At 46.9% G+C, this 20,520-nt stretch overlaps 1 protein-coding gene across 2 annotated transcripts in view; it reads right to left on the bottom strand.

Annotated features, from left to right (window-relative positions):
- Positions 1 to 20,520, bottom strand: part of LOC128351269 (cytochrome P450 2J4-like) — a 57,588-nt gene that overhangs the window by 4,131 nt on the left and 32,937 nt on the right. For both annotated transcript variants that reach the window (XM_053310657.1, XM_053310658.1), the window contains exons 2-8: positions 19,406 to 19,568; positions 14,978 to 15,127; positions 11,045 to 11,205; positions 8,402 to 8,578; positions 7,173 to 7,314; positions 3,055 to 3,242; positions 707 to 848 (exon numbers count right to left, since the gene is read on the bottom strand). In XM_053310657.1, coding sequence (XP_053166632.1) covers positions 707 to 848; positions 3,055 to 3,242; positions 7,173 to 7,314; positions 8,402 to 8,578; positions 11,045 to 11,205; positions 14,978 to 15,127; positions 19,406 to 19,568 — 1,123 coding nt within the window. The remainder of the gene's footprint in view (positions 1 to 706; positions 849 to 3,054; positions 3,243 to 7,172; positions 7,315 to 8,401; positions 8,579 to 11,044; positions 11,206 to 14,977; positions 15,128 to 19,405; positions 19,569 to 20,520) is intronic.

Here is a 20,520-nt window from a genome sequence, read left to right as displayed (position 1 = left end):
CTTCACATTGTGAGCTCCTCCTCAAACCAGGTCCCAGTTTGGGGGCCGGCCTCTGCTTTGGCCATCAGCCCAAACCTCTAGCCTAATTGCCTTGCTTCCGGCTCCTGACCACGCCTGCCTCTCTAGCTTCCCCTCCAGCCTCAGCTCTGGCCAGGGATCCTAACCCTCAGTCTCTGTCTAGATTGAGCACCCTTGCCCTGCTGGGCCTGAATACAGACACTGGCCAACCCTAATTTCAGATAGCCATGCTTCAGATGGCATGCACTGGAAACCAGAGGGGTGCTTGTACACATCTGTGCAGTTTCCACAAATCCAGGAGAACAAAACCTCAGGTCACTTACTTTCCTCTTGTCTTTCCTGTGCTACTTCCCCTATAGTGTATATTTACTTGGCACTACTCTGCTTTAGTTGTTACTTCAGTGGTGCAAGAATTATGAAGCAGTCCAGGACAGCAGAACTGATACCCATTTTTTCTGACTAATCCCCACCCCAAAAAAATAATGCAGAGCCCCAAACATGACAAACACTACTGCATTTGCTGTTAAGTGTGCAAGTAGTGCATAATGGAAATTCTTGTCCTTCCGTGTGTATCTATTTTTTAAAGTAAAAAGTAATACTGGCTAGCCAAGGGGAAAAAACACTCCATTAAATCCCAACCCAAACCTCCAATTCCATCAAGCAAGCTTTTAACAATCTGAGCCGTCACCTGCAGAAAATGGTATGAAAGCTTCTGGGCAGAAAAAATTCCCATCCTTGTCAAGGAAGTGGCTTGGGTTGAACTGTCGTGGTGTCTCCCATTCATTGGGGTCGTACAAGGCTGAAGCAATGCTGGGGAAAATAATTGTGTCCTGCAAAGAGAAAGCCAACATCTCTCTACTTAGGGCATTTCTAGATGGGGAAATATTCATTTTGAAAGCAGAAGGTGTTTGCAGTTATTGACTCTCTGTCCAGATTATTCCTGGACAGAAATAATGCTGTGCCTTTCACACAACATATTAGCCTTCTTTCTGCTCACTGTTCCTGTTGCTTACTTCCAACATGAACTATTATGCAGCACCACCTGCTGGCTATTTGCAGGAAATTCATGATGGAAACAGTCTTCTGAGACCATTTTAAAAGTAGTTTAATTTTCATCGCGGCTTTCCTGCAAATGGCCAGCAGGTGGCACTGTGTAACAGCAGTGGGAGTAACAGCAGTAAGCAGTGGGAACTGCTTCACCAGCCCCCCTCCCCAACACCTCCCCCTCCAACAGCTCTACTTACAGGGAAAAGACAGGCATAGTTGAAGGGACACAGCTTCTGTTTGAAAAAACCTGCTACGCTATTTCTCCTTCCTGCAGTCCTGGGGAAAGTCACAGGATTTGGGGGGGAATTGTAGTCTTTTTAGAGGCAGAAAGTTTTTTGGGGGAATCGTAGTCTTTTCAGAGGCCATGGCAATGACCACAGGACTACAAGGAAAGGAAATGACCTTCCAGCAGTTGTTTTCAAGCAGAAGCCATGTTGCTGTGAAGAGGCCAGAGAGAAGATGTTGACAAAGAGCACTGGTGAGGGACTGGCGAAACAGCTGAAGCACTTTCGTCTGAATCAGACCACTTTACCAGTCCACAATCCTTCCCAACTCTAATTGGGGCCACTTGGAACAGCATGGCAACCTCTGAACTGAATCACAGATGCTTTGCACAACCCTAATTGTCATGCGGTGATGACCATTAGTTTAGCTAGTTTTAAAATAACACCTCACCCACACTACCAAAAAAAAAAAAAATTGAAAATCAAGAAAAATTCATTACTTTCTGGGGAAATGCAGGAAAAAATCTCCCATTGGAAAACCATGAGAAATGGTGCCTTCCAACAAACTTTGGCAGTTTTCTTGAGTACTTTTAGAGACGGGAAGTTCAGACATGCACAGAGTTATGAAGAAATAAACCACTTATATTGTTTCAGTTTACTGGATTTCTATTCATGTTGGATTTCCAAGAAACTCATGTTACAACTCAAAAACCACACACCCCCAAAATGCACTAGAGATCTTGGTTCGCCTCTCTCATTCGGTCTCCTAGAATTTGTCTTTTTAGGGGTTCTTGGCAGCAACATTATTACATGCTCAAAACCAAGCAGCTCTTCCGGTCTTCAACTAGCAAGGAGTGAAGGGAGAGTGGCATGGCCATTTCATGGGGCAGGAGGAATGCCTGCCAACTGCTAGCCCTTATACTAGTCACTTTAAAAAATCATGGAAGATAGTTCTTTCTGTGGCTCATTACAGCTAAATGAAAGGGTCCACATGATCCGTTTTCTGGTAGAGTTGGAAATCTTAACTTCCCCTTTTCATGTAAATCCTTCTCTGATCTAATGTTATACGCTATGTCCAATCAGAGGTGCACCTAGGTAATTTTGGACCCTGGACTTAAAGGCCTTTGGAGGCCTCCCCTCCCCTGCAAATTAAGCATCATCATGCTCTGCCGGGCAATCACACCACTCGGGACAGACTAAAAAGGATTTGGGGGCCTCAGGGGTAAGAGCACCTCTGTGTCCAATTGGAAAGGAAGGCTGGTGAAACTTCCCAAAAGAAAAACAGAATAGCTCTGCACCATTTTCTTACATACCCTATTAATTTATCATTATCATTATTTGCATTTATAGACTGCCCCATCCAAAGTCTCCAGACAGTGCACAACAAATTTAAAAAGGCATAAAAACAAACACAGTTTAAAACACATTGCTTATAAAAACAATTTTAAAAGAATTCAAAACCATTGAACCAATTAAAATGCTTACAAACAATTTAAAAGCCAGGCCAAACAGGTATGTTTTTAGGGCCCTCTTAAAGGCCGACAGTGAGCCTAAACTGCGGATATCTGCCAGGAGTGCATTCCATAGACCAGGAGCAGCTACAGAAAAGGCCCGGTTCCGAGTCACCAGCAGACGTACCGGTGGTAACTGGAGGCGGAGCTCTCCAGATGACCTCAACGTGTGATGGGGATCATACAGAAGAAAGAGCTCTCCAAAGTAAGGTAGCAGAAGAAAGGATGGGCTTATACAGATAGGACTTGTTTACCTTTTTAAGGGGAAACTGACGGATCATGGTGTCCTTCACGCACAACCTGGGTATCCCAATTGCGATGATGTTGCTGAAGCGCTGGGCCTCATGAATCACGGCATTTGTGTAGGGCAGATTTTTGCGGTCCTCATAGCAGATCATTTGGCCGGAAGCCACCACTGCATCCATCTCCTTTTGGACTTTTGCTGAGGAGAAAGAAACTAATTATTCATCTATAGAAGTCCATGGCTGGGCTGCAGCATAAAGGGAGACACCAGGTGTGAACCTATGGCTCGGTCTACACAGGAAGCAGAATGAGGCAGAAAAAATATGGAAGCCCGGCATACCCCAGTTAGATGCCCCCTCATGTCAAACACAAAACTTCCTGCAAGTAGGAATCTTTCAAATCATCTGGAAAAGGGTTTCTAGCCCAGCCCTTAGCCAGCTGTGCTGGTTTTCCACTTGCAGGGGAGCTGTTCTTTTAAAAAAATTATTATTATTAACTCAGAAGATCAGCAGTCAAAACAGTGACTTTTGAAGACAACCAAGTGCTTGCATAGCAAAGTTGAGCTAGGGCAAGAAGGTTATTCTTTCGCTAAAAATTGAGTTTTTTGGAATTGTTGGAGATGCCGCTCCTGCATGGCCTAGACTCTTCACACCAGCAGCCCTATTGACCACTGGGGTAGACACAGTGAGCAAGAGAATCCCCTTGCTGACTATGCTGTCTCTGTCCTGATAGTTAGACTGATAGTCTCAGGTTCCATTCACTCACCTGGAGGCTTCACTCATAGGGCTTCTACCCTGAATCTCCTTTGAGAGAGTGTGTGTGGCTGGTACTCTCATGATGAGTTCATTCCATACTTTGGACACAGAAGCTTGGTACCTCCCGTGGAACCTTGGACCTTTGGTGCTACACCCTTTTGGGGACTTTTAAAATATGTACTCCATATGTTTATAGATTTCTTTATATATGTTTTGATGTGTTTTTACTTTGGAGAGCATATTTTGTTGGTTACCATTTATTTACTTATTTATCCAAATTTATACAGGTTTTATTCAGATCTTCCTACCTTTTATGCAACAATACTGATTTGTGATTCCCCATTGTCCTCTTGCCAGAGATGAGGGGAAGCACTAGGAAGATGCTAGCTGGATATAGCTCACAAACTCAGGAGGGGAACTCTCCTTTCTTTCAGGAGGGAAAAATCCCTACAAGTCAGCTAGCTTGATATCTGGATAATAGCAGCTTTGGTTTCAGAGAAGAGTTCAGATGCTTGCAAATGCATTCAGGAACAAAAAAAAACATGGTAGGTATGAATACCTATGCTGGTCGCTGACCGAAATAAAGAGAGATTTGATTTGTATGAATACAGGTGCCCACCTTAACTTCCACACCATGTAAGCAATACACATACTCTGCTCTCTTGCATCTTAGCCTCCTTGCAACCTCACTTTCCTTTGGTCTTTCAGCCCCAATCGCACTTATCTAAATATATCATGATTTTCTTTGGAATTACCTAACAAGCAAATCAATATAAAATATATCATTATAGAACAAGCTATATCTTTCCCCCCCCTATAACATGCAAAAGATTCAGCAGCCACACACAGCTTTATCATACACAGGATTCCAAAATGGGGGGGGAGAGAGAGAGAGAGAGAATGAGAATGACTCTACCTCATATTAAGTCATAGCCCTGGTTCATCTCGGGTGAGGAGAGCTGGTCTTGTGGTAGCAAGCATGATTTGTCCCCATAGCTAAGCAGGGTCTGCCCTGGTTGCATCTGAATGGGAGTCTTGATGTGTGAGCACTGGAAGATATTCCCCTCAGGGGATGAAGCCGCTCTGGGAAGAGCAGAAGGCTCCAAGTTCCCTCCCTGGCAGCATCTCCAAGGCAGGGCTGAGAGAGATTCCTGCCTGCAACACTGGAGAAGCCGCTGCCAGTCTGTGAAGACAATACTGCACTAGATGGACCAATGGTCTGACTCAGTATATGGCAGTTTCCTATGTTCCTATGACCTTCAAGATATACCTGTTTTCTCAGGCTTTTAATGGAAATTAATTTTAAACTGTTTAATTGTTTTTATCCCATGAAAATTGTGTTAACTTTTTTGTTCTGTGAACCCATTTTAATTGTTTTCACTGTTTTATATTTATTATGTTTTAAATTGTGCACACCGCCTAGAGCACGCCTGAACAACATACGGCCCGCGGATAGCATGCGGCCCGCAAGGCCTTTTTTCTTGGTCCGTGGGGCCATTCTGCTTGTCCCCCCCTGCCCGTCTGCCTCCTTCCCTCCTGACCCGAACCTCCGTAATTATTTCTCGAAGACGTGCCATTCTAAATGTATGGTGGAAATCTTGCAAGAAGGGCCGCAAGAAGGGCCGGAAATCTCACAAGAGGCGAGACCTCCGTAGCTGCTTCTGGGGGGAAATGGAGGAAGAAAATGGCTGCAGGCAGCGGCAACCCGGGCTGGAAGCCGGGCAGGTAAGGAAGAAGCCAGGGAAGGAAGCCTCGTGGAGCCATCTGCCGGCAAGTTGGACGGGCTCTCGGTGCCAGCAGCCCAGAAAGGCGACAACAAAAGGGCCATGCCAGCGAGAGGAGGCGGCGGTGGGACAGACAAGCAGGTGGGCGGAGAAACAGCGGCGGGGAGAGAAACCAGCGGCTCCCATAGTGACTCAGGGCCTGTGTAGCGATGGTCTTTCCTACTGCTCAACGAACCCTTGCCTGTGCATCTCTCTCTCTCTCTCTCTCTCTCTCTCTCTCTCTCTCTGTCTCGCCAAGTCTCCTGCCCCATTCTTTCCATCTTTCTTATGTATATATGTATGTATGTATGTATTTGATTTCTATACCACCCTTCCAAAAATGGCTCAGGGCGGTTTACAAAGAGAAATAACATATAAATAAGATGGATCCCTGTCCCCAAAGGGCTCACAATCTAAAAAGAAACATAAGATAGACACCAGCGACAGTCACTGGAGGTCCTGTGCTGGGGATGGATAGGGCCAGTTACTCTCCCCCTGCTAAATAAAGAGAATCACCACGGTAAAAGATGCCTCTTTGCCCAGTTAGCAGGTTAGCAAGTTAGCTTTCTTTCCCCTTCTCCCTTCTTATCCAAAATTATGAGAAGAGCTTCTCATATTTTTTTTCCTTAGAAGTGTTCCATGTTAAGTGTGATGATTTGGCAGAGGTGGAAAGGAAGAACAATGCATTTTATTATGTATTTTTTACAGATTGTATAGTATTTATATTATTAGAATGAATTTTAATTCAATTTATTTTATATTAATTTAAATTAATCTTGGCCTGCCAGAACTTCAAAAGTTAAATTTTGATTAAATTCATTTTAATTAATTTCACTTTGATTTTATTTAATTAATTGATTGATATTAAGTGTTACTTTAATAATCAACACCCTAAAAATTGACCTTGGCCCCCATGAGCCAAGTCACGGTCAGCTTTGGCCCACCAGGTCATTTGAGTTGTGCAGCCCTGGCCTAGAGAGACACATATCAGGCGGCATATAAATAAATGTGGTCCATACTGACTGACAGCTGCTCTCCAGGGGCGGCCCAAGGTACTGAGGGGAGGTGCCAAATGCCAATTGGCCCCATGCCCTGTGAGGGCCAGCCCCCTTTCAAAACTGACATTTGCAAGCTTTGATAGTGGCACGGGGAAAGAGGACGGAAGGTTGCCAATGGCCTCCTCGTCTCTCCTTGTACTTCTTGCAAGCTTGCAAGGGTCAGGCTGGTCTGGAGGAGCTGCTGTAATGGCAAGGCATGGGACAACTTACCACCCTGCTGGCACCCCAATAATTTGCCACCTGAAGTTACTGCCTCCCTTTGCCTCATGAAAGGGCTGCCCTGTTCCACCCTACCTGGAGATGCTGGAGATTGAATCTGGGACCATCTGTGTGCAAAACGTGCTCTGCCCCTCTGCAAAGGTCCCTTCCCCTAGAACAGGGATTCTCAACCTTGGGTCCCCAGATCTTGTTGGACTTCATCTCCCATAATCCCCAGCCCCAGTGGTCTTTGGTTGGGGATTATGGGAGTTGAAGTCCAGCAACATCTGGGGACCCAAGGTTGAGAACCCCTGCCCTAGAATGAGATTACGTGCCGATTTAATTCAGCTCTCACCTTGGATGTCTGGGTAAAGCACCATATAGAGCAATGCCCAACAGAGAGTTGTGCTGGATGTCTCTGTTCCACCGAGGAAGAGGTCAAATATACTCTGGATCATATTTTGTTCATCATAGGCTGGTTTAGGCTGGTTTTTGAACTGCAGGAGAACAGAGAGGGAAATGGCATATGAGATTTCCAAGATCTCCTTTGGAAGTGTAAAATTTCTACTGCTTCTCACTACACAGAGGAGCATTTTCAATCAAAAAACATTCTAATTAAATGTTCCATTCTTTGCACGTGGGGCGGGGGGGAGAGGGTGTTGGATTCTACGTAATTTGACATGCTGGGCACTCTCAACCAGCAGAAGTTGGTTCTTAACAGGCTGAAAGACTAGCTGTGGGCTCCAGATTCCATGGTCTGTTGACCAGTGGCAGAGCTACAATTAAGCAAATGTGTGCAATGAACATGTGCCACCACTAAGGGGAGCTGCACCTGAATTTCAAACTTAAATAATAATTTCCCCATATGAATCTATGGGAAACTCAACAAGATTAATACCTCTTGAATAGCTCAGTCTTTCCATTGATTTTTATTTTTTTTAAAAAAAAATAATAATAATAAAATTCATTAAAAATCAAAAGGTGGACTGATCTCCTTGGATATTCACAAATTTAATGCTATCATCATGTAGGAACTCCATGTGAAATTTCAGGGCTTTTTGCTCAGCCATTCAGAAGGAATTAATAATTTTGGGTTTCTCACTGATCCCTCAAAGGAAATTATTTGATGAGGCCCCTGTTCAATTCTTGCACACTGGCCCCTTTAAAACATGATACACCACTGCAGTTCAGGACCTGTGTGTGCCTGAGGCAGGGTGCCAAATGCCAGTCCCCTTGTGTGTACCCTCCTCTCCTCTTTTCCCTTTATTTTAAAGCAGGGGGCAGGGGGCATCTTGCCGCCTTGCTGGCACCCCCGTAATTTGCTGCCTGAGGCAACTGCCTCACTTTGCCTCATGGAAGAACCGCCCCTGCTGTTGACAGTATTTTAAGAAACAGAGAGGTAGCTTGAAGAATAGATGAGCCTTGGAGAAAACAGAAAGCCAGAAAAACCAACTCATGTGTAGATCAGTCTCTTAATCACGGTGCTGCAAGAGCTCTCGACAATTAGCGTCTTCCGTAACATAACACAACCTAGTGTCGCGTGTCCTCAGAACAAGTCTTGTTATAAACACTGCAGCCACTTACTTTCTGTATTTGAGCAAGGTAATGGTAAATGAAGTCATCCTGGTCATCTGACATTTTGGTGGCCTGGTGGCTGCTGATCTCCTTCCTTATGAACTGATGCACAAACTCACAGCTAGACAACATCTTCTTGTGTTCTCCCGGGAGACGGTTCATAAGCCAAGGGAGAAGATCATAGAGCTAGAAAAGAGACAGAGGCGCTGAGAAATGAGCAAAACATAAAATTATCTTCTTATGAAGAGCCTTGCTGGATCAAGCCTAAGGCCTATCTAGTACAGCATGATGTTTCTCACAGTGGCCCAGATGCCTCTAGGAAGGCCACAACCTGGAGATGAAGGCATGCCCTCTCTCCTTCTGTTACTCCCCTGGGAGCGGTACCCAGAGGCATCTTACTTAATTGTTCCTTCTTGAAGTTTGCATGTCATCCTCCCTGCCTTAATCAGTAATTGCTAACTTGTTGCAGCTGGAGGTTTTTCAGACAGCAGGCTTTACCAGGAATTTGGGGCATAACAGATACTCAAACGCAAAATGAGGATTTTTTTTACCCCAGACATAATCGGGCTAGGTTCCAATACAGGGGTAGGGATGTGCACAGAACCAGTTTGGAGGCCCTTTATGGGCCTCCAAACCAGTTCAAATGGTGGGTGGTTCTGCTGGTTTGATGGGGGGGGGATGCTGTGTTAAGGGCAGGGATGGTGCACTTACCCCCCCACCCCCGCCACAATGTTTCCCCCGCTGGTGCTTGGTTATCTAGAAGTCCATCGCGGTGGCAGCATACCTCCCTGCCGCCCCATTTGCTACATTGTCCGGATGTACCCGGAAGTAGCGGGCAGCTGCTGCCGCCACCAGATAAGCTGCAATGCACTATTTTTTTTTACACCAGAACATGCTCAGGGAAAGTTGGAAGCTCTTCTTTATTTTACTTTTAGAAGAGATGCTGACTTGCCAAGAGATACCACATTTTGCATGCTCAGCATTTGGAGCCCCCCCCCGCGGCCAGCATTTGAAGCCCCCGCCCCCCGCGGCCAGCATTTGGAGCCGCCCCCCCCCCCCATAGCCTCTGAGGGACTAGACCTCTGCCCGGATGTCCAATCCAAAGAGCGCCACTGAGCCCACAACTTCAATTGATAGCAGCTCTCTAAGGCTCCATCAAAAGAGCCTTACAGCTTTACTAAAGTCCTTCAACTGGAGATGCCAAGGATTGGACCTGGGATCTCCGGCATACAAAAACTGTGCACTGCAACTGAGCAATGGCCTTTCATCTACAGCTTTAAGCATCAATCAGAACAGATTTTCCGAGTTCTCCGTTTCTCTCAACAGAGGGCTGCTGTGCTGTAAGCATTCAGGCTGACTATCCTTTACTGAAATCTTACTAGTTAAATCAAGGGGCTCATTATGTTTTGGCTCACTCTTGCCGTATACAGGCAGTTGATCCTTCCACAAAGACCGGGCATTTCAACACATGTTTTAAATAGGCTTAGTGGGGAAGGGGCTTTTTTGCTGTGGCTAACAGCATCAAGTAGGCACATTCAAACTTAGATACTGCTTTTCTGTCCTCCTTCCACACCAAGGCAGGTGTGCAAAATCTGAGAAAGAGAGGAGATACCAAACAGACAAGTCTGCTTGAGACAGGACACTGGGATACAAGAAGCCCTCACTTTTCAGAAGGCTTCTGTTCTCAGTTACTACTGCAAATGCTGAAAACCATGATCATTGAAACCATGAGGACCTAATGAGCACTGAGGAACCTAACCCCATCATCCCCATAGGTTCAAGGTTTCTATTATCATGGTTTGGGCATTTGTGCCCCGCAATCATGGAAACTAGATACTGTATATATAGCCTGAGCCTTACCACAAATAGATGGACTGAGAATGGAGAACCTGCAAATAACAAGGGTGTCCTGTATAGGGGACCAGTGCTCCCTATAACAGGGATTCCCAGATTTTGTTGACTACGACTCCCAGCATCCGCAGTTGCAGTGACCTTTGGCTGAGGATTATGGGGGTTGTAGTCAACAACTTCTGGAAATGCCTGCTACAGGGAACACTGATATGGACTCATGGTCTGGTGTTCTTACATTGCCACACATTTGTCCCTTCTATTTGAACAAATGGCAGCCCCAGCGAACACATCTCACTCGAGCCTTTAACCCCGGCTAAAAGCTGGATTACAAAGCTTGGCTAGGCGGCACTCTAAGATCAGACCCAATCCCAGTGGTTCCCACATGCAGCCTTGTGGTAAAAAGCATGAATTGTCCCCTTTGCTCAGCAGGTTCCATCCTGGTTTGCATTTGAATGGGAGACATGTGTGAACACTGCAAAATATTCCCATTCAAGGATGGAGCCATTCTTGCGGAAGCATCTGCATGCCTGCATGCAGAAAGTTCCAAGTTCCCTCCCTGGCAGCATCTCCAAGAGAGGGCTGAGAGAGACTCCTGCCTGCAATCTTGGAGAAGCTGCTGCCAGTCTGTGCAGACAATACTGAGCGAGATGGATCAATCGTCTGACTCAGTAGAAGGCAGCTTCCTATGTTCCTAGGCGGGCCTTCCCTGTTCTGGGTTAGGGTACATGTGATTATCTAGTACCACTAATGTCTTAATTTCTGTTTGTTGGAAAAGAAGTAGAAAAACAGATATTTGCTCACATAGTGTCTGAGACTACCTCCAAATTTGAATATGCACTCCATGGCTTCCAATAGCTCGTGAAAGGTTTCATCGTCAGTAGAGAACCGGTGTCCAAAGACCACAAGACAAATCACATTTGAAACGGCGAGAGTGAGGTGGTAAGAAGGATTCATGGGCTTTCCTGGAAATGCAATACTTTGTCAAAGATTTTATCACTCAGCTTTTAACCCTATTCCTTGGTAGGACAAGAGGGTTTTATATTGAATATCTTTTATATGGCTCAGACAGAGCAGTAAATGAAAACACAGCTAAACCTCTTGCTGCTTCTGTTAAAATAAGATCCCTAATAGTTACTAAATAGTGTCTTAATGTTAGTAATTCTTTAATTCTTAAAGATGGTAATTCTATCTTTGCCAAATTTTATTTTGGAGTTTTATTGTTTTATGAAATACTGGATGGAGGATTTCTCTTTTCTCTTTCCCTGTGTTTAAACTGAGAGACTTCTTATGCAAATATGTGTACATATTAGGAATTCGATCTAATGTGGGAACTATTAACTGGGAAATTAAGTTTACAATTTTCATTCCACCCACCCCGTAACTTTTCTGTATTCTGGTTGTGGCCAAATAAATGCATGATTGGACTGGAATAATTTGTGCAGATTGTGAGCAGTCTTGGAGATGTACCATAGGGGCTAAGAGTGTGAGCAGCGATCCAGGAAATCTCTGGTTCAGATGTTGCAACAGCCACAAACTCATTGGGTGGCCTGAACCAAGCTGCCATCTTGAAACCTCAGCCCTGATCTCTCTATCTATCCATCTATCCAAGGGCAGATCTATTACTGCCAGACTGTGTCTGTCTCCGGACATAGCATGAAACTGCAAGGAGACGAACCTGTGGTTAATCTGCGAAACTGGGAATCAGCCCGCAGACGATCATCCAGCCATGGTTTCCCAACCCCCAGCTTCTGGTCAGAGGGGCCCCTCCTGCTCCATCCCAGCAAGCCAGATCATGGACAAGCATGCCAGTGAAGTCAGCATGCCAGTGAAGCTGAAACCATTGGTTGCCATTCTGAGGGGGCGTGCCCAACATGATCTTGCCTTTCGGCCATCGAAAAGACATTTTAACCCTTTCCTCACACTATTTGCACCACTGCCCATGCAAGAGCTCCACAGTTATACAGTCTCGCACAAGCACAAGTATTGATACTGGGTGATGGTGAATCAATGCTTCTTCAATAGATGAAGAGATATAGCCACAAAGACTTTCTTGTTATTGTTCAAGGTAGTAATACATTCCAAAGTAAGGTGTCTTCATATGTCCTAGAGACATACCAAACGTGTTCTGAATGAAACTGGTCTTCTTCAGTGGTATGTATTTTACACCCTAGATATCCTTGTAGAAGTTTTTCATAATCTGCTTAGTAGTAGTAGAAAAGACACCTAATGGTGCAGCGGGGAAATGCTTGACTAACAAGCAGAAAGTTGCAGCGATCTAGGAAGATGCTGAAAGGCATCATCTCAAACTGTGCGGGAGGAGGCAATGGTAAACCCCTCCTGTATTCTACCAAAAGGAAACCACAGGGCTTTATGGGCACTAGGAGTCAAAACTGACTTGACGGCACACTTTACCTTTAGCAGTAGAAAACTGTGTTCCAGCATTTACCTTTGTTCTGGCTTTATCCAGAAAGAACAAAGTATTCGAAATGGTGTTTATTGGAGTTTCTGTGGATTGTAGCTTCGTTTTCTGAACCCAGCTAACTTGGTTTGTGTTGTTTGTCTCCACAATAGCTCCCCCACTCATCACCACTGTTGCTGCCTGTCTCCCACTCACCCACCCACCCACCGCCCGCTGCTGAACTCCGTGGCATCCCCCTGCTCACTGCTCCTGTCGGTTGCCTCCCATTATAATGCTGCAACACAGTTTAATGACATCACTGCCCCAGCACCTCCAAGGAGGTAATGTTCTTTATACCAGTGGTGTAGCGTGGGCAGAGAGGCCTGTGTTCCATACCAGAAGAGGCATGGGGGCCTCTGCTCACCCGCTGACTGGCCAGCCACTCCCCCCTCCTCCTGCTGCTGCTCACTGCACCACCCCATCACGGGCCATCCCGCATGTGCCCTGTGTCTTGCAGTCCCAGCTAGCTCCAGGCTGGTGGGAAGTAGGACCGTCACTGGCTCAGGAATCAAGTGAGCAGGCAGGGAGGTGGGCAGGCTGGCCAGCGGTGGAATGGTGTGGCAAGTGGCAACAGCAACAGCAGTGGCCAGACAGCCAGTGGCCAGCCAGCTTAGAGGAGGAGGGGAGGGGAGAGGAGGGGCGAAGTGAGCGGGCCGGCTCCCAAATTCGGGGCAGCTCATGTTCTTAGAACACACCCACCCAATTATAGCTGCATTATGCCACATTGCCCTGATATAATGGTAGGCCACCACTGGCTGTGGGGCCACCATGGAGACTTCTGGCAGGTGGGCGAGGGATGCAGTGGGTGAGTGCTGGTGGCGTAGGGAAGCCGCCAAAAAATCTAGACATGGGCTGCCACCACCAGTGCCTCTATCTATCTATCTGTCTAAATTCCTCCTGCCCTGTGTGGGAGTAGCAGGTGTTGCAGACAGTGGCGCATTTAGGCACGGACCATGGGGCAGGAGTCCATGGCCTCATGCCTCCCGGGGGGGCCTCCAAATGCTCGGGGTCCTCCCCAGAGCCCCAATGCCCTGCTGCTGCTGCCCGGTCCTCACCACTACTTCCCCTTTGCCGCCGCTCGCTACTCACCACCACCACCACCCTCAGCAGCAGCAGCAGCTGTGGCAGGCGCAGAAAGACCTCCTCAGGCCTGCAGACTAGCCTTCTCTGTCTGCACACATGCGCAGTAGGAGTTATGGACTGTCGCATCCCGTGACACTCCTGCGCATGGACACAAAGAGGAGACCAGTCTGCAGGCCCGAGGAGGCCCGCTGCAGGTGCCAGGGGTTGAGTGCTGAGCGGCAACAAAGGGGAAATAGTGGTGGGGGCCAGGCAACAGCATGTTTAAAAAATAAGTAAGGGGGGGCCTTGAAGAGGGGTGGTGGGCCTCCAAAGCCTCAGCTCCAGGAGCCAAAAACATCTAGGTGCACCTCTAGCTGCAGATGGAGTTCCAGTGCATCAACCTTTCACACCAACTAGCCTAATGACCACCAGGGGATTGGGAGTGGAGGTAGTTAGTGAGGGTCTCCTTACCTTTCCCTGCTTTGCCTCTACTCTATGGCCCCTGCCTTGACTCCTCAGGTCTTTCCTGTAGCGAGTCAGTCCTCCCTCCTTTCTCCTTGGAGAGCAGATGGGAGCATTTCTCTCTCTCGCCTCTCATTATGTAGCTCATAGTTAGGATAGGACTTTCCTATCTCAAATGTAAAGGTAAAATGTGCCGTCAGGTTGGTGTGACTCCTGGCGACCACAGAACCCTGTGGTTGTCTTTGGTAGAATACAGGAGGGGTTAACCTAAGAAATCTTATTTACTGCACTACAGTCTCCATCCTTATTGTTGACTAACTGCAACAATAAGGCTCTGCATTAAATACTTCGTATCTGGAATGGGCAGCTTCCTCTTGGTGCTTTGCTAAACAATCACAAATTACAACACCCAGAGACCGATGAAGGCAGACAAAGACATGAGATGCCTCCTCCTGCTTCTGTTGGTGGGTCCCCTCCATTCCTCACACGGCCATTGGACACCAACTGCCCTGTGAAGAGGTCACAGGAGTTCTCCTTATTCTGCAGTTTCAGTGCTATTTTTATACATCATTATCCCTCGGCTACCTGTTAACTGGCCAAAGAGGCACCTTCCAACTGGCGGAGTTGCCTTCATCTGCAAACAAAAGTCTTTGGGTGGGGGTTATATCTGAGAAGGGGGGTGGGGGGCGAACAGGCTTATGGACTAGAAATTAAACAAAAGTACACCTTTCCCCCCTCAAGTCAAGCCATACCTTTCATGTCCCTAAAGATCTCCACTAGGTAGTGAGCTTCCTCTTGGATCTGGTGCTCCAAGGTTCTCCTCCCCAAGCCCAGCGACTTCAGAGTCATCAGGGAAAATCGTCTCTGATGTTTCCACGTCCTGCCCGTTGCCAGCAAAATTCCTGAAATCATGGAAAGTCAGCTTTGGCGTCCCGCCTATCCTGATCAGTCATTTGTGGAACCAAAGACCTCATTAGGAGTGCAGAATCCAAGCCCCAGATTAACAAGGCAGCCACTGAAGCAATCATTCTTACATTACGGTCTTGACCTGCATGGAACCTGAACCACCCCTACCACCACGAGGCACCTCCTCAGACAGCAATAGATGGCAATGATTTTCCCTTCCCCATTCCATGCCCAGCCCTTTGATTCTGATGTAGAGGAAGCTCTACAGATGCTAAGGAGAAGTCGAGAAGAGGCAGGCAAGGGATTCCAGCAACCGAATCCCATTTTTGTTGAGATGAACCACAGCACCGAACCACAGCACCAAAAACTTCACTAATTCTAGCTGCCAAATGCACGGACGGGGTGTGTGGGGTGATGTCACAGGCTTGCAACACTTTATTCTAATTGCGCAGGCGCGCCACAGGGCCTTGCAGTTCCCAAGGGCCACTGAGCCGAACAGTCAGACCCAGTGGCTGCTCCCACTCCACCCACCACCACCACCACGGGGTGGGGGCGGCCTGCTCAGCTCACCCCTCACACCCCAGCTGCTCATTTGGTGGCTAGAATTAGTGAAATTTTCAGCACTGCGGTTCAGCGCTGGTATTCTTCTGGGGAGACCCTCAGAAAATGCAGGTTCCCTTTAAAACTTTTTTAAAAACCTCTAACTTTTTTAAAAACTTGGGGTGGGGGGAGGGCACATGGGGGGGGGGCTTTGAAGCCCTTCAGGTCTGGGCACCAAAATTACCTAGGTGCGCCCCTGCACATCTGTGAGGATGAGGGGGAAAGAGTTCCCTGCCTAGAGGCGACAAGGCATGAAACTCACTGGGTAATCTTGGCCCAGTCATTATCTCTTAGTTTAATCTACCTCACAGGGATGTTGTGAAGATAAGAGGAGGGAAAAGCACCACTGGAGGGAAAGAGAGGGAAAGAGGAGGGAAAAGAACCACATAAGAAGATGCTAAAAGGCATCATCTCATACTGCACAGGAGATGGCCATGGTAAACCCCTCCTGTATTCTACTAAGGAGAAACACAGGGCTCTGTGGTCACCAGGAGTCAACACTGACTCGACGGTACACTACCTTTTATTTTGAATATTAACCATTTTTATTCTTGTTGTTTTATTGTCTATTGTGGGTTTTATATTTTTGTATTCGTTGAATTTTTTTATTTTAAAATGTTTATGATTATGACATAATCTGATTAATACATTCTAAAACTAAAACTAAACTAAACTAAACTGAAGAGGCTGTTCACACGCCTGTGCAATACCAGGCTAAGGGAGCCCAGTCCAGTTTTCCCCGCACGTGTGAACCGCTGGGATCAGGCCCGATCCTGGCGGCTACACGGTGGCAAAATTGTCAAAGTAGTCTGTCTCTAAAATGAGGTTAAGGAAATGAGTGCTCCCTTAACTTCATTTTTAAAGTTTGTGTCAGCTGCGGCCGCTTGCAGCTAGGACATTTGCAGCCTTCTCCGCAAACTGCCCCAGAGCTCTTCTCACCAATTGGGAGAAGAGCTTCTCTATGTACCTGAGCTCCTTGGAAGAAGGGCAGGTCATACATGCAGCCAGGGGCGTAACGATAGGGGGGGCAGGCAGGGCACATGCCCTGGGCGCCACCCCGGTGGGTCACGTGGGGAGCGCCAAAAAGTGGCTTCCCCCTGCCCCCCCTGGATCGCCCGCTGAGTGTGGCGGCGTGCGTGCGGTGGTGATTTGGCAGTGGCGTGCGGCGGCGGCGGGTCGCACGCGGCCCGCCGAGTGCAGCGGTGGCTGGTGGCTAGCGTGGCGGCAATGGGCTGTAGCGCGGCCCGAGCGGTGGCGGTGGATCGCCCACCGAGGACGGAGTGCAGGCAGAGCGACGATCCGCCGCCGCCGCTCGGGCCACGCTACAGCCCATCGCTGCCACGGCAGCCACCAGCCACCGCCGCACTCGGCGGGCCGCAGGCAACCCGCCGCCACCGCTTGCCCGCCGCCACACTTGGCAGGTGACCTGCCGCCGCACGCCACCGCCGAATCGCCGCCACCGCTGGAGATCTGCCATCTGGGGGGGCGCCGCCGTGCCCTCACAGGTATGTGGGGGGCGGGGGGCACCATTTCAGGGCCAGAGCTTGCCCTGGGTGCTGTTTCCCCCCGATACACCACTGCATGCAGCGACTGACATCCAAACTAACAAAACACTTGTGTTGCTCTAGTTTAGGGACTTTTAAAAAGTCTCCCTAGCGTTTTAATTTAACTATGTTTTAAATTGTTGTAAGGTGTTTATTTCTGTGTTTTAACTTGTGTATTAACTTGTAAACCGCTCAGAGATGCAAGTTTGGGGCGGTATATAAGTTTGATAGATAAATATATAATAAATAGTTCAAAGCTGTTGCACTAACTATACAAAGTCTGGACCTTGCATTCCAGACTAGTGTTGCACAAGTGCAAACACGAGTGCAACAAAGTTTGTAACTTGTGGCACACCTCATATGTTCTGCAGGGAACTTTGGGGCAAGAGCGCAGAATTGAGCATCCTCATGATTTCACACAAATAAGTTCATCGCACAAGAATCTCTTTAGACTGGATGTCAGACAGTAAGTATGGCCAAATGAGATATGTGTAGAGAAGATACCTAATCTGGAGAGAGGGGGACTTTTAGTATGTTGTCGATGGTGCGTGCCAACGTGCATCAAGGTGAGCCTTGAGGCCAAGAGACACCTGCCCATGTGGATTGATGTGTTAAACATGGTTGGCAACCATGAATGCCCGGCCCCTTTTAAGCTGCACTCCCCCGCCCCCCCCCCCCACACACTCCATGTAATTTCTAACTACATCATCACAGCAACCAACATACAGGGAAAAATTTCATGTTCTCAGCTTGGCATGGAAGCACTTGTAGAAACTGCCACAACCACACTATTAATAGAATACCTGAATGGGATCTTTGTGCTTCTTCATATGACACCTTTTGGACTCAGGCGCTCAGTTCCTGAGTACAAAAATGCATGCATGCACATAATCTCAGGTATGAAAGGGGCTTGTATGCATACAATAAACTGTTGTATAGATATGTTCCTGAGGGTTGCACAGCACTTAGAAACATATTTATACGAGTGGACAAAGATTGTGGGGAGGGGAAATATGCTAAAATGGCTTCCCCCTCCATGCCCAGTGTGCTGTGCAAGGAAGCCTTCAGCACAAGAACACTGAAGGCTTCCCACTGAACCACAGCCCTCCTTTCAAATCCAGAGGGCCACACTGTTGGGAGTGAAGGACTATGCGCTGTCTCTTGTCTCAATGACAGTGGAGGACAGATTAGTGAGTCAGAGGGCTAGAGAGTCAACTGGTCATCCCTTCTATACTGCTCTGACACTATCCCTTTGGAATGTAGATTACTACTCTCAGGGACACTTCCTTCCTTCCAGCCACTTCCTTCCTCTCTCTTCTTCTTCCTGTTCCTTCTACCTTGCTACATGCAAGCTCCTCTCCCCTGCACCATGTGTGCAGAGATGCAGAATCCATCTGCATCCAGCTAGATAGATAAATTAGAGATCCCATCTCCTCACTTTCCTATCTAGAATGAGTTCTCTAATAAATACCATTTATATTGATTTGAAACTATGAACTGGCTCCAACTTACTTTACTCTCAGCATACATGCATGCCTAACTAAATTCTGCTGTGTTGTGCCTCTGTGCACTCTGCTATAATGAAAAAGGGTTTCTCCTACCAGAGAGAATTCCCAATATGCACTGGATGTCAACCACTAACTTTACAATTAAACAGGCATATTCACCAGACCAATTAAATGCACAGCCTAGTATAATACTGGATTTCTGAAATAATTCTGGTCTCTAAAACCAATTTTTAGAGCAACCAAAGCTGCATCTTTACAGTATGTGATTTGCCAGCAAAAATTGTTAGAAGCAAAAGACTCTGATTCCTGCACACAGACATTTTAAACTGTTTTAATTCCTCTACATCTCATTCAGTTTCCCTGGAATTTGGAGATGCTTCACATCTCCTGCACAAGGAGACTCTCTCCATGCCAAATTTCATATTGCTATAATACATTATCTCTGTTTTATTAGGAGCATAATATTTCTGCTTTACCATGGTAGAACACTAAAAATGGACCCCATCTAAAGGCTGGAACTACTACCACACTATAATAATAAATCTTCTATCAAAGGAACATTGACACCAAAGAAATGGCCACAACTACCATGTGGTTCCTACATAAAGCAGAATAACCTTACCTTTATTATTTGCCATAGCTTTGAAAACAGGAGTCACCGGCCGTCCTGCAATATCTTCAGGGTGGGTGGTGAGACCATCCTTCACTGCTTTAAATCCATTCAATATAATGACAGGGTTGGGACCAAACCACAAAGTGAAGATGTCCCCATGGACTTTTGCCACCTGTCAGAAAATAATAGGGAAGCGCAAGTGAATAATAAAAGAAAAACAACTTTACAGTGATCATGGTCTCCCCCCCCCCCCTCGAAGTCAGGCTTATGCTTGCTCCTCCCCCATCCATTCTCCCACCCTCTTCTGCTTTCTCAAGCCAATCATAGCCATGTATGGTTAAGCCAATCAGCCATAACTGCTCCTCACCATCTTTCAATTGCATCTCAAGTATCACATGTACATCTGCCAGCTCTTTCCCAGGTCCCATTCCCAGTATCTCCAGGCAGGACTGGGAGAGATTCTTCCCTGAAATCTTGGAGAGCCACTGCTCAAGAGCTTTGGTGGGGTACTTTGTTGAAAGCTTTCTGCAAGTCCAAGTATACTATGTCAACGGGATCACCTTTATCCACATGCCTGTTGACACTCTCAAAGAACAACAAAAGCTTAGTGAGGCAAGACTTGCCCTTGCAGAAGCCATGCTGGTTCTCCTTCAGCAAGGCCTGTTCTTCTATATGTTTCACAATTTTGTCCTTAAGCATGCTTTCCATCAATTTACCCAGCACAGAAGTTAAGCTAACCACCTTGTAATTTCCCAGATCCCCCCTGGATCCTATTTTGAACATCGGACTTACATTAGCTACTTTGCAGTCCTCTGGTACAGAGCTTGACTGTAGGGACAAGTTACATATTTTTGCTAGGAGATCAGCAATTTTATATTTAAGTTCCTTCAGAACTCTTGGGTGGATGCCATCTGCCCCTGGTGAGTTGTTAATTTTTAGTTTTTCAAGACAGTTTAAAACATCCTCTCTCATAACCTCAAATTGACCCAGTTCTTCAGCCTCCAAGCCTGAGAAGCTCAATTCTGGAGAGCGTATATGGTCAGTATCCTCCACCGTGAAGACAGACGCAAAGAACTCATTCAGCTTCTCTGCAATCTCCTTGTCCTCCTTAATAATCTCTTTCA

This window comes from Hemicordylus capensis, chromosome 3 (assembly GCF_027244095.1).
Source record: "Hemicordylus capensis ecotype Gifberg chromosome 3, rHemCap1.1.pri, whole genome shotgun sequence".
NCBI lineage: Eukaryota > Metazoa > Chordata > Lepidosauria > Squamata > Cordylidae > Hemicordylus > Hemicordylus capensis.
Note: the sequence above shows the minus strand (reverse complement) of the source record. Positions and strands in the feature narration are given on the sequence as shown.